General features: G+C 41.0%; 1 protein-coding gene across 2 annotated transcripts; it reads left to right on the top strand.

The window, feature by feature from the left end:
* The first annotated feature begins 1,000 nt into the window (after positions 1-1,000).
* rab11fip1a (RAB11 family interacting protein 1 (class I) a) lies at positions 1,001-13,028 on the top strand. Of its 2 annotated transcripts, XM_029163146.3 has the most exons (6): positions 1,001-1,709; positions 6,683-7,119; positions 7,219-8,167; positions 9,158-10,852; positions 11,152-11,251; positions 11,551-13,028. In XM_029163146.3, exons 1-6 carry the CDS (start codon positions 1,360-1,362, stop codon positions 11,752-11,754), a joined length of 3,735 nt encoding a protein of 1,244 aa, XP_029018979.1. In that variant the 5' UTR covers positions 1,001-1,359; the 3' UTR covers positions 11,755-13,028. The 2 variants fall into 2 exon arrangements, with proteins under 2 accessions (XP_029018979.1, XP_029018980.1); XM_029163147.3 differs by lacking the exon at positions 9,158-10,852 and having other exon boundaries at positions 1,005-1,709.
* Positions 13,029-13,176: the final 148 nt, after the last annotated feature.

The raw sequence follows: 13,176 nt of genomic DNA on the forward strand, positions 1-13,176 counted from the left end.
TCAGTTGATTAATGTCTCATGCATGAATGACTGCCCTCTCCTGGATGGCAGAAAAATCTTTCAGCCACTGTGAGGACTTAAAATTTTGAGAAAAAAAAAAAAGATTTTGAAATAGGAAATTACCTTTCGCACTATAATTACATTAATGCTAGTATGAAATTTCCAGAGTTGAGTTTGACAAAGGCTTGAGCCAGTTTTTGGTCTATTCAGTACAAGAAGAGTCAGGAAATGACATTAACAGGGAACCATGTTTCTGCGATGCTGCTCAAACCCCAAGTTTCCTCCTATTGTTTGCACAGAGAAAGCCTCACACACAAACGCTGCTGAGGTGTTTTCAAATGGCCAAGCCACATGCTATTTTATCTTTTTAATCTATTATATACTTTCAACACTGCCCAGATTTATTTATTCAGGGTGTACATAATGAAAGTTATTTTACAAATATACAACCTCTAATGCAAAGCAAAGCTTTATTTTTTTACCTTGGTTTTTAAGACAAAACTGTGCTAGACAAATCAAATGTGTATATTAAGACACAATCATACTATCCAAAGTATTTTAAAACTACAAAAATATACTGGCAATGCAGATTTTCTAATTATTTATGAAGTAATAGGAAATTATAGTAAATCTTTCAGCTTTTATCCTTGTCTGACACATTCAGTGGAACATACTCAATTTTACACTCAAATATTTACATTTATAGCAATAGCAATTCAAATAAATTTGATCCAATATAAAGCGAAACATATCTGGACAGCTTTGCGTTAGGCTGCTTAGGAGTATTACTGTAGTCACTTAAGATTTATTTGTCCTAAAATAGTCATCTGAGTTTATAGAGCGCAAACTGATTTCTGATCAGTTTCTTATAACGAGCCTAAAGACGCATTGCCGCCCTCCTTGGTAACTGCCCAATGAGTGACGAGTCTAAATCTGATTGGCAGCATTGGGACCCAATGAGAAAGAATTATGTTTCGTCTGGGCGGGACCTCGTGCCATTAGGGAAGTGAGTTGTTTAACTTACCGGAGTCAAAACAAGGGAAGTGTTTGAGAAACGCTCGTTGCACCGCAGTGATGTCTTGGTGGTTTGTACGGGCTAGTACCAGGATTACGTTTCTTTACCGAGTGTTAATTTGACTCAAGTGTTATTACAGGCTCTGCTTCTGCGTTACAAAGAGGATCCTGGGAATTACGATGTCAACCTGGGCTTCCTGAACTCAGAGTCAAGCTAGCTTAACACTAGGTAACCTATCCCTCAAGCGGCGTAGGCGGTGGCGTGGCGAAAACCCAGTAACAAACTTACACCTGTGTGCTATTTTACTACAAGACTCGGGTTAACTTTGAGTGAAGATTCTCGCCATGGCTTTGGCCAGTCAGAGCCAGCAGTGGTTCCCTACGAGCGTGCAGGTAACGGTGCATCAAGCTCGAAACCTGCGCATCAAGGGCAAGAACGGCACCAACGACGCCTACGCCATCATCCAGGTGGCAAAGGACAAATTCTCCACCTCGGTGGCCGAGAAAAATGCCGTTCCGGTGTGGAAAGAAGAGGCTTCGTTCGACCTGCCGCTGTTCCACCCGGGCAACGCCGAACGCTGCACGCTGTACATCATAGTAATGCACCGTGCCCAGGTGGGGCTCGACAAGTTCCTGGGTCAGGCCGTGGTGAACCTCCTGGATCAACATGACAACACTACGAGCAAAAAGACTGAGTAAGTGACCAATGTCAGTGCGTTCGTGGTGATCACTCCTAACATTTATAGCCCGGGTTTAACATGAAGTATTTTCACTCGTTCACTTGTTTGGAATTCTCTGTTGAAGTTGCACAAAAGTGGGTCAAACACAGCATCAACACTCCACAAGCTCCGTGCACAGTCCATCTACTTAAAGCAACCTTACAGTCTTTTTAGCAAAATTAATTTCTGTATTTTAAAATCCAAACCCGTAATTTCCTTGTAAACAAACAGACTAATATGCTACTGTATCTCGCCTGTTAGTAATGGATTTGGCCAATAGATCTCACTTATTTCAAGTTTCACTCTTCAGTAGTTGTCCTATTAACACAGATTTGAACACTAATCTCAGTCACAAGCATTTCAGTTATTTGGATTCTGGCCAAGAATTGAACCATTTCACTTTCTTTTATTTCCATTGCCTGTCATATTTTTGAATAAAATACATAAATACTGTAAGTACTTAATATTTGCATTCACATTGTGGGGGGCAGACTACAACATGATCGTAGTGATAGAAGATTTCCAGTTTTATCAGTGGCCGTGAGGAAAAATAGAAACAGGCCAAGATTATTTTAGTCACAGCACTTTTGTCTTCTGGAAAAAAAACTAATTGTTTGCAGCTTGATGATTGAGGCCTGTCTGGAAATACTTTTCTCACTTTGCTTCTGTTAATTCTGCACATTCCACAGACCTGTCTGCCAGTTTATAATAGGTCTACTCACACCCTTTTTTGTTAAACAAGGCAAGGTGACATATGTGGTTTGACATGGCCTGGGTGTAACTTGGGTGTTAGTCTGTGTTTTATTTTGATTCCTCTAAGTGTTGAATAGAGACATACACACCCTCTTATGTAAAGGGAATTTTAAAAATAAAGATATAGCCTCTGACAAGGTTTTCTCACAGTGGTAATGTCTTAGCCGTGCAGTATGACCTCAGAGAGTCTAGTTGTTTTTTGTAATCACTCAGCCAAGGGCAGGTACAGTATGATACCAGGATGACCTCATTCACTTGGTTCTTGTACCGTCATACAGTATGTGTTATCTTGTGTTTGCTCAGTGCATTTATTATACTTTAATGACAAAGTTCATTGCTTACATTCTTTTCTCTTCTCTGCTCCTAAAGTTTCCTACCAGACCCAGTATGCTGGGTATTGAATGTTTTTTCTCCCCTTGAAGCGTAGGGTGTTGGATTACTATCCTGCTTCACAGCCATGCTGATACAGGGTGACATCAACATCCAAGACTGCTGAAGGGGGTTTGTCCACAAACAGTGGCCACAAATTTGAGCTTGTGAAAAAGCAGCAGTTGGTTACTATCACAATGTGAAGCGGTTTACAGTTTATATCGAGTGTAGAGACCTAGTTTTATTAGTGATTAATCAACACACTATTTTCATGATTACCTCTAAATTACAAAATCAGTTTTGTTTTGCTCATCAACTGCAGGGAAACACACCTAACACCAGGCAGAAACTGTCAGATGCAGGACTGAAGGCCCGGCTGCTTGTCATAGTTTGCTTGTCTATTTGTAGGAGTATTTTTCAAATGCTATTTTTCCGTTTCAAATATTTTTATTTCATTTGCAAATAATTTTGCAAATGAAATAAAAATAGTCTTGAGACTCAGGACCCTGATTTAGCTCCACATTAGAGGAGGATATTATTTGTGTTGTTGATTAGACTGTATAGATTTCTTTTTTTTTTTATTGACATTACTTATAATAATATTGAAGGCACAAATAACTATTCACAAAACATATGTCCAGTCAAGACTCCAAAGCCCATACTAACAAATAAGATAAAGTAAATCCTCATAATGTAGCATATTTTTTAAAAGTCCTAAATGTTAATAAAGTAATAAAAAAAATCTAAATAATACGTGCTTATTTATTTAGTCAGGTAATGTTTGCCTTACTATAAATATCAGTGTCATTGAACCTGATACAGTTGTTGCAGAAATAACATTTTTACTGAGCAAAAGTGTTTACTATGTAAACGAAGAGAAAAGCAATAATTTCCCATGTTGGCTTAGCAAATATCTTCATTGACTTCATACATAGTTCTGTTCTGAATAGTATTTGCAACGACCTTAATAATAGGTTCATTGGATATTATTGGATATTATTTTATCCCGATTGCTAGTTGTAGCAATGTACTGGAAGAAGCTACCTTCATTTTGTCCTGTTTCATTGACTTAAACTATTCTGCCGTGGCCTCATAAACACAGGCTTGTTAATTATTAAACACTGAATGCCCTTGACATTTAACAGAGGGAACCTGTGCAGCAGGATGGGTGAGACCATGTGGGCATGGCTCTGTACTTTATGTCTATGCAAACGGGACCAAACATGTACACCCTGTGGGCCTGTTGATAACTGTGACATGTATTGTGTTTTCTTTCCCTGCCCTGACTCACGCAGGGAGCAAAAAGAAATCAGCTGTTCCTGAAGTGTGATGTGTCCGGTCCTGTGGTTAGACTCTGTTGGGGACAGCTGCACGTGGTTTCCTGAGTTTGGGTTGGGAGATGAGGAACCTTTGAATTTGTCTTAGTTTACCTTTACGATTGTCGAGCACCTTCCTGCATGTTTGAAAGTGTTTAAGGAATGTTGGTTCACTCCCATGCCTATTTCCTTGTGTCAACCAAAGAGTATGTGCAGATGACTGCTACATTGGCTCACTACTGTATGTTTAAGTCAATGCATTGAAATTGAGCGATCCATCTTGGGAATATCCCCAATTATCTTTCAAAAGGTTAAACTGAAACTTAATAATGCCCACATGCACTTTTTCTACAAAATGATCAAATCAGAATCCACACAGTGACCTTTACTTTAGATACTGTAAAAGCACTGTGCGGCGTAGTAGTCAACCCTCCCAGTAATGGGCATTTCTTCTACAGTACTAGTACATGTAATAATGGCAAACCTTTAATTGTACAAGCAGAAAGCATTGTCTCCATGGGCACTAATTGCTTGTTTTGGCATGGGTTTAGAAAGAGCTCTCCAGAACACTCCTACCTTTCCCTTGCAGACAATAAGTGCTGACCCTGTACAACAGAGAGGATGTGTGGGGGCTGAACAAAGCTGTCAGGCTTTATCTGTAGTTGGCATGCTACTCCCAGCAGGAACCATAACAAGCTGTACACTTATCAAGTCACAGCAAAGTATTGCCAGCAGATCAGGAGCATTTAGAGTAAAACTGAAGTCTGAGATAAAGAATTAAGGGATACTATACCAATCACATGTTCAGAAACTTTGGGACTTCACTAAAAAAACTATAATACTAATTTATTGTAGTTTTGTGAGTGTAATATTTGAACATTGTTGGTGCTGATTTCGGCTTTGCCTTTTCCTCTCCTATCTCCTACAGTATACAATCTGTATCTCTGAAGCAGTTGTGTGATGGTGTATGTACATGCAGAATGAGGCCTGATATTGTCCTGCTAAAATGTTAACTTGATGGCAGCATGTTTCACCACTCACTAACTCGTCTTTTTCAGTGGTATCGTTGCACAAATGGAAGTTCTAAGGGATGTGGGCACTGATGCACTAATAACTGTCACAATGGGTTTTTCAGTATTGCCACAGAGAACCCAATGCCTCCCCCCCCCAACACACACATTTTTTCCATTCGACATTAGCTTGGACTGGCAGTGTTTACTCACATTATTGAGTACTGTATGCATGGATTTCGCCTTGTGTGACTTTCAGGCTGCCTGTTTTGTTTAGATGAAGCAGTGGACTGTGTAAAATGGCAAATGTTTTCCAAGTCACGTTTTTTTCACGGTAGCATGATGGTTTCTTATGCAACGCCGCCTGAAGACCTGAAGGTCACACAGACACGCACACAGTTGTTAGTGCCCTTATTTCTTATTAATTGAGATTTCCTGGATCTGTTTCATAGTATTATGTACAGTAAATGGTAAAAGAGACGCTGGTACTGTGTGTCAGTGGAAGTATGATGCTGGCGATGATTGTAGATGGAATGTTGTCCTGAGTAATACAACATTTGACCTGCTTGATAATTCCCTGATAAAGGTTAACAAACCATAAGGAATGATTATTATTTGGCAGCACTGCCTGAGCCTTTGGTGGATGCTCCTTTTATTCCCAGTCACGGTTCCCTCTCCACTGAAATCCAGCACAGCGTTAATATTTTATGAACTGTAAAGTATTTATTTAGCTTCTTCCTTGTATGCGAGCGTGTTGCCCACACCAAGCTCTCCATTTCATTATATTCACATTTTACTATTAACTTGTAACAAACCCCAACAAATATTTTCTTTGTAAGTTTGTCAGATATGCACAAAAAGAAAAAGAGTTATACTTTGTGGCATTTATTATGTGGATGCTTTTACAGTTTTTTTTTATTCATTTAATGCCACAACCCAAAATCTGCGTACACTTTGAAAGATAACTCTGGCCGTGGTGTCATTGCTCATAAGTCGGATTCCATGTTAATTAAGAAAGGTCTTTGTAATCATTGACTGATTTATTAATTGAAAAATAGCTGACATGTTTCAGACAAGTTCCCAACTCACAATTGCTTCTTTTGTCTACTGCAAACAATTTTGTAAAGGTTAAGGACAAGTTTCTACACAACATAATGACCAAACAAAAAGCTGTGATAGAAATAGTTCACTGTTACATTTGCCACCAAGATTAAACAATGTCACTTAGTTATGGTTCAACTTTTGACCTTGTTTTTAGACTCTGTTTATCTTGCTACTGTACTTGGATAGTGATGGTATTCTGTCAAATTAAAGGTTTTATGTGAGTAGATAGGTGAAGCATAAATATGAGACTAAATAACCTGATACACTGAATATAGCTTTATACTGGTATAAAACTTTGCATTTAGCATTTAACGATTATGTATTTATGAAGAAAATGTGTGATCTTGGTCATATTCCATCCTAACCATCTGATTTATTCTGTTTTTTTTTTTTGCAGTTGGTTCAAGTTGGTAGACAAGACTGGAAAAGAGGACAAGGAGCGAGGGGAGGTTCTGCTAGACATCCAATTTATGAGAAACAACATGTCAGCCAGCATGCTTGACCTTTCTATGCAGGACAAACCACGCTCACGTATCTCCAAGCTGAAGGACAAAGTCCGTGGGAAGAAAAAAGATGGCTTCTCTGACTCTGCCTCAGCCATTGTTCCTTCTGTCAACCAGGTCCTTACAGACAGTGAGGGAGAAGCCGATGCACAGTCCCTTAATCAGTCGGTAGAAGGGAAAAAGAAGTCAAAACTCAAAACCCTCTTTGCTCCCAAATCCAACTTGCAGCGCAATTTTTCACAGTCCATGTCTACGCTTGGGACCTTCCCTGAGAAGAATTCATCTCTCAGCGGCAGTCGGTCTTCTGGGCTGAACGTCGATTCTCCTGATGGTTAGTTGACCTTTCTATATTCTGCTGCGTGCAAGTCAAATAATGGTGTTTTGCATGCCATCAGTGACATAATGGCTCACTTTTTTCCTTTTCCCACAGTTAAAAAGAAATTCAAATTCCTGGGACACAAGCGAACGGAAAGCTCTGACAGCAAAGCCTCTCAGGGTCCTTTCTCCCTTCTGGGCCGCTCCAAGCAGAGCAACAATGACCTAAACAACCTGTGCATCAATGGCAGTCATGTGTATGCAGAGGAGGCAGAGGCCAAGAGTGGATCTACACTTAGTTTGAACAGTTCAGGCCAAGGCTCCATGGAGGATGTCCGCAAGCACCCTGCTGATGTGTCTTCAGAGTGTTCTAAAAGTATACCTGTTCCACCCATCAAGTTTGAGTCTACAGATAGAGTGATGCTGGAGCAACAGCGCCATCGAGAGGAGGAGGAGAGAAGGCAAGCGGAGGAGAGAAGGCAGGCAGAGGAAAGGCGCCTTGCGGAATCAAAGAGGCTGGAAGAGGAGGAGAAACACAGGGCCGAGGTCAAGAGGTTACAGGAAGAAGAACAACGCAGATTCCAAGAGGAACAGGAGAGGAAACGTCGCTTCCTCGAGGATGAAACGAGAAAGAAGAAACATAGACAGGAGGAGGAAGAGAAAACAAAGCAGGAGGAAGAGCGCAGGATGCTGGAAGCAGCAGAAACTCAGAAGCTTGAGGAGCAACGTCGCAGAGCTGAGGAGCAAAAACGCCAGGAAGAGGCCTCCATGAGCGAACGACTGACATCTCTGTTTGGGATGATCAAAAAGAAAGAGGAGAAAAAGGAAGAGGTGCAGCATCCGAAAGAAGAGCTCCTTGCGTCGGCCCCAAGAAGTGATTCAAAAGATCCTTATCAGCCAACACCTCAGCCATCCACCAACCCATTTGAGGAGATTTCCCTCGGCTCAGATCTTCCAACTAGCAGCAATAAAAGCCCAGCTGATCACCAGAAGTCCACCAATAGCTCACAGATCCCTCCAGGCTTTCCTAACCGCACATCTAAAGTGTCTGCAGTCAAACCCAGGTAGGCTGGTTTTCTTGCTTGATTCTGTCATATAGTCACAAAACCACAGCCATCACCATACAAACGAAGGACATCACATGCAAAGTGAATATGTATGTGATGCAAAACAGCTATGACATCAATGTTATGATGCTGGACGTACCATTGATTTACGTAGTCGCACTATTCTTAGACCTGCTGGACTGGAAATCAAATCTCAGTTAGCCTGTGAGTTACACCACTTTATATGTACAGTACACATAACACCTGGTTATATTAGTAATTTGTTCTGTCCTTAAAATACCTCGATCCTCTGTTTCACATAACTTCGTTGTAGTTTTATAATCCTAAGGAATAATGTCTCTCACTGCTAATCATGGCCTAAACCATTCACAACTGCCTGCCGTTTTCTTGCTCACACTGCCTCAAGCTTGTGACTTGAGCCAGTCTTGAATTCCAGCCAGCTTGATGGACCAGTTTGACCAGCTTGGTCGCTCTACAGATGAGAATCTAGGTGTGGCTTGTGCATGTGAAGATGTTGTGAACTTAAAAGAGCTCATAAGGGAAGACTGAGCCACAGTGTTACATTCTGTGAGAATGTGTTGTGTGATTGGATTGGACTTAGATTTCTGCAATATATTGTGGTCTGGACTGGATTAGTTGTTTTTTTTATTAGCTTTTTTTTTTGGACCATTATGGTAAGAATCGTATACTTGGTGTTGCTAATGGTGAAATAATAGTCTTTGATATCCATAACATTTGCTAGATGACAGATGGTACAGTATATTGTGTAGAGTTAAATACGTAATGAACTGTCTACAGTAAGGGCTTCATTACAAGTGATCGTGAATTAGAACTTGGTGTTGATGTTTTCCATTTTGGTGGACTACATCATGACATGTTAGATACTGGTAAAACTGGTGATGGGTTCTACACTGGTGGAAGGTAATGGGTTTAGGTAATGTGATGGTCGCACTGACCTGTAGGCCTTTGTTTTTGACTTCTTGGCAGATTGACTCAATCTCTGGACTCTGAATCTGCTGACTGCCAAACCCCCAGTCAGCCGTGTCCTTCCCCAGCTGACTCCACCCTCTCTAGTGTCCCGTCTGAGTCTCCTGAAACTTTCTTCAGCCTACACTCGTCCCTGGCTCCACACAAAACTGAACGTCTTTTGGAAACAGACTGTGGCAGCATAGAGAATTTATCGTCCGTAGGATCTTCGCCCACAATGGCAGATCAAAGGAAGAAAGTCCTCCTGCCACCCACTTATTCTGGACAAAATGCTACTGTCAGAGAGATTGTGAACCCTGCCTATGTAGACGCAGACAGGCCGCAACAAGGCAAAAATGCACCTTTACCACTCCCAGATTATGAAACGCTGTTTCCACAGAGGAGGCATGGAGTCCAAGGACAAACTAAATGGGATCATATAATTGCTGAGGTCAGTCAGAAGCACAGGGATACTCCAGCTCAGTTTCTTGAAATGAGTGTGGATGGCCCAGATGAGCCAGAACCAAATCCTAGGTCTTCCATATCCCAAGAAAGTCCTATTATAAAGTCATATACAACAAAACAACAGGAAACCAAACCTATCTCAACAAAAACAGCAGCAGCCCCTGCTCCCCCTCCAAAACTAGTCACATCTTCAAATCCTCAGTCAGTAGTAGATTCCAGTAAAAAACAAAGTCAGAGGATAGCTCAATCTCCTTTGAATCCCATTCCATCTGCAGCCACAGGGCATGGAAAGTCTGAAGGTAGAGGAAGTCCCGTAGGGATGTCCAGGAATGAAACCAGGAAAGTGTTGCCTCAAACACCTGCAACAAAGGACGCACTTAGACCAAGTAGCCAAATAGAAGCAAGTCTGTCAGACGACCAAAGAAAAGTACCCACAGCCAAACCCAGACAGAGGGTTAGTGGCATAGAACCAACACAGCAAGACAAATCAGCCGTTACTCCAAACGGGGGCTTCAACCCCGACATCCAGACGTTATCCAGTTCAAATGTGAGCACAAGGACAAAGACAAGTGAACAGACAGAAGAGTTTGCTGATTTTAACCCTTTCCCCAGCAGTGAGCTTCTTGCCAAAGACCCGTGGGCACAGCCAGTGCATAACCAGGAAGTGGATGACATTTTTACTGCCAACAAAGCAGATCAGAAGCCTGAAGATAGAGGATTAACTGACGGGTTTGATGACATTTTCAGTCGACAGAAAACTGCTGATCTCTTTGCTGGGTTTGATGCCAGGGATTCACAGAAACAGATTGACAGGAAAAAGGACGACGATGTAAAGCAGCCCAGCCCTGTTTTCCAAAGAAAGAATTCATCACGAACCAGAAACATTCCCTTATCATCTCACTTGAAAAATAAAGGTCCTAAGCTTCCAGAGCAAGCACGTGAAAGAGGAGAGACCGTGGCCACAGCTAGCCAAGACCTCCACGCAGGAGAAGTCATAAATGAGCCTATCACACTGCAGCCTCAAGCGGACGCGAAAGCACAAAGCCTTTTTAGCGGAACTGATTTATTCGGAGCAGAACCTTTCGCTGCGCCCTCAGGTTTGACTTCCTCACAGCCCCTCCAGGTAGTTATGGAAGAACCAGGTTTATCTGCAGGAAGGAAAGTTTTACGAGCAAGGGTCTCGCCCTCTGAGGTTTCGCCTGCCAGTGCTCAGAATGGCACTGGAGGTGGTCTAGCCTTAACTCCACGCAGGTGAGCTCGAACAGGCTGTTTATTACTGCAGAATTATGTGGCTGCTGCTGCTGTAGCGGATGTGGTGTCGGTATTGGTCTTAAGCTGGGGTGTGATTATTCGGAAGGCTTGTGGTTTCTTGGCAACGTATCTCAATATTGGGTCTAATTGATGCACATGGATCACAGTAAACTGATTTAGACCATTTGCACAACACTATGTAGTATATATGAAGTGGAATATTATATATATGTATATTTCTGTGCATATTGTTGTTAAATGCACTGCCCATATTTTTAATATATGCACTTTTTCTACAGGCCTCATCCTGTGAAGCCTCTTAGCTCAATTGAAAGCCAGACTCCCACCATTGCTTTACCTATAAAGGAAATGAAGATCCGGGAAGCACCACAGATTAAGGTAATGTCGAAAGGGAAGTTACAAATTAGCAACAGCAACGTCTTTCTGCACGGCATTTTACTGTAAATGGATTTTTCTTTAGCAATAGTTGAGAATTTTTGGAATCTAAGTTATGCATATTTACTGTACAAGTTGTTCTGGGAATAAACTGATATGGTCTATGCTCATGTGCATGAAGGAGCGTAGATAAGTAGGTGGAAATCTTTCCTTTGTTATTTCAAAGGTATTAAAGCAACCTGTGTTTTCTGTAGTTAGAAATCATACACACCATACAGACACGTTCTCGTTTCTCCCCTCAGATGATCGATGCAGGGGAAAGTGGGCCGTACACTCAGCTGACACAGGAAGAGCTGATCACACTCGTGGTGAGGCAGCAAACGGACCTCTCGAAGAAGGACGCCAAGATCGTGGAGCTCGAACAGTACATCGACAACCTGTTGGTCCGGGTCATAGATGAGAAACCCAGCATCCTGCAAGCCCTTAATTCAGCCAAACCAGTGTAAGAAAAGCCTCCCAGTAAATACGACTAATGCTTCTAGTGTGTGTTTGTACGAGTGTGCGTGTGTTTTGTCACTGCGTTCCAAAAGACACTATCTCCGTGAAGCTGTCATGCATGTGCACTTTTTCCAGTCAGGCTTTCCTTGAGAATGCTGGAAAATTGTCTCTGAACTAAGAAGACATGGCGGTTTCTTAATAATAAGCAATAATCTTTATATAAGCAAATGAATGTTTTTATGCTAAGGTACAGGAATTTATTTTAAATAACTTATGATGTTAGAAATACTGAACACCACCTGGATTTAATGTTCCTACAATGCAGAGAACTATATCATTTTTTAAACTCGTCTCTGCATATTTTTTTTACTATGTACTAGGCTTTGTGTAGCTTCATGCTTTGAGCTGCATGACCATAATCTTATACAACCACTACATACTTATGCAACACCACGATCAGGTGGTCAAATGTCTAAACATATTCGTAAAAGTTTGTTTCATTACTTATTTCACATTCCTGCAGTTCTTGTGCGTTCTAACATCATCAGCTGAGTCAAACTTCAGCTTGTTGATACAGTGAGTACTTACTGATTGTTCCCTCCACCACTTTAGTCTTATTTTGCTTATGTGTTGTTCCTGATTTACTCACCACACTTGAATGTCCTTAAGCACATCGGTGCCTATTTTTGCTTGTTATTATCCAAAACCAGCAATAAGTAAAAGCAATCAACTACTATTTGCTGTACGTAGTTTTAGGTACACAGTAGCAACAGCAGTGCTTTCTCCTTCATGTGCTTTAGGATAATGTGTAGTTAGGACACGGATTCAAATATGCAATTAATACTACAGAATGACTCATACTGTATGATTAAAATGAGAGCTTATGGTTTATATGTTTGTTTGTGTTATGACCTAATCAAAGGCTAATTATCAGCAGATCAGTAATCTGATCATTATAAGTAATAACCAGCCTTGTGTTTGTATTTGAACTACAGTAATGAATTAATGCTGCACCGTTGCCTTCATGTGACAGTGCTGTCTTACAGAGCTTGGAGCAATATTGATCCTCTAAATGTACTCAACTGTGCCTTTCAAAGCCATTATCAAACTATTATCACTTTTATGCCTGACTTGCTGGATGGAAAGTCGTCGGAGTGTTTAAAGTGCAATTTCATGTGACAGATCAGTCAAGGAAATAATACTGCAGTCAAGACTATAAAAGAAGTGATGCTGAGCAAAAGATGGTTTTATCTGAAATAAAGACACTAATTGTTTCACCAAATTGTATCTTCGGTTTCATATAATTGTGCACTTTACTATATAATCAAGTCTTATGATAGTAAGTTTCGTAAACGTTGTTCTAACCAGCTGTGATGTGTCTTAGATTTTAGCTTCAATACTTTTAGTCTAACAATATAGCCTTTGAAGAG

This window comes from Betta splendens, chromosome 9 (genome assembly GCF_900634795.4).
Source record: "Betta splendens chromosome 9, fBetSpl5.4, whole genome shotgun sequence".
Taxonomy (NCBI): Eukaryota; Metazoa; Chordata; class Actinopteri; order Anabantiformes; family Osphronemidae; genus Betta; species Betta splendens.

What these genes read in the sequence shown, in the direction of transcription:
- rab11fip1a (XM_029163146.3), top strand. Translation starts at nt 1,360, where the DNA reads ATGGCTTTGGCCAGTCAGAGCCAGCAGTGGTTCCCTACGAGCGTGCAG. An exon ending in CTAGCCTTAACTCCACGCAG is followed by an intron (nt 10,853 to 11,151) that starts GTGAGCTCGAAC and finishes CTTTTTCTACAG; the next exon opens with GCCTCATCCTGTGAAGCCTC. An exon ending in GGGAAGCACCACAGATTAAG is followed by an intron (nt 11,252 to 11,550) that starts GTAATGTCGAAA and finishes TTCTCCCCTCAG; the next exon opens with ATGATCGATGCAGGGGAAAG.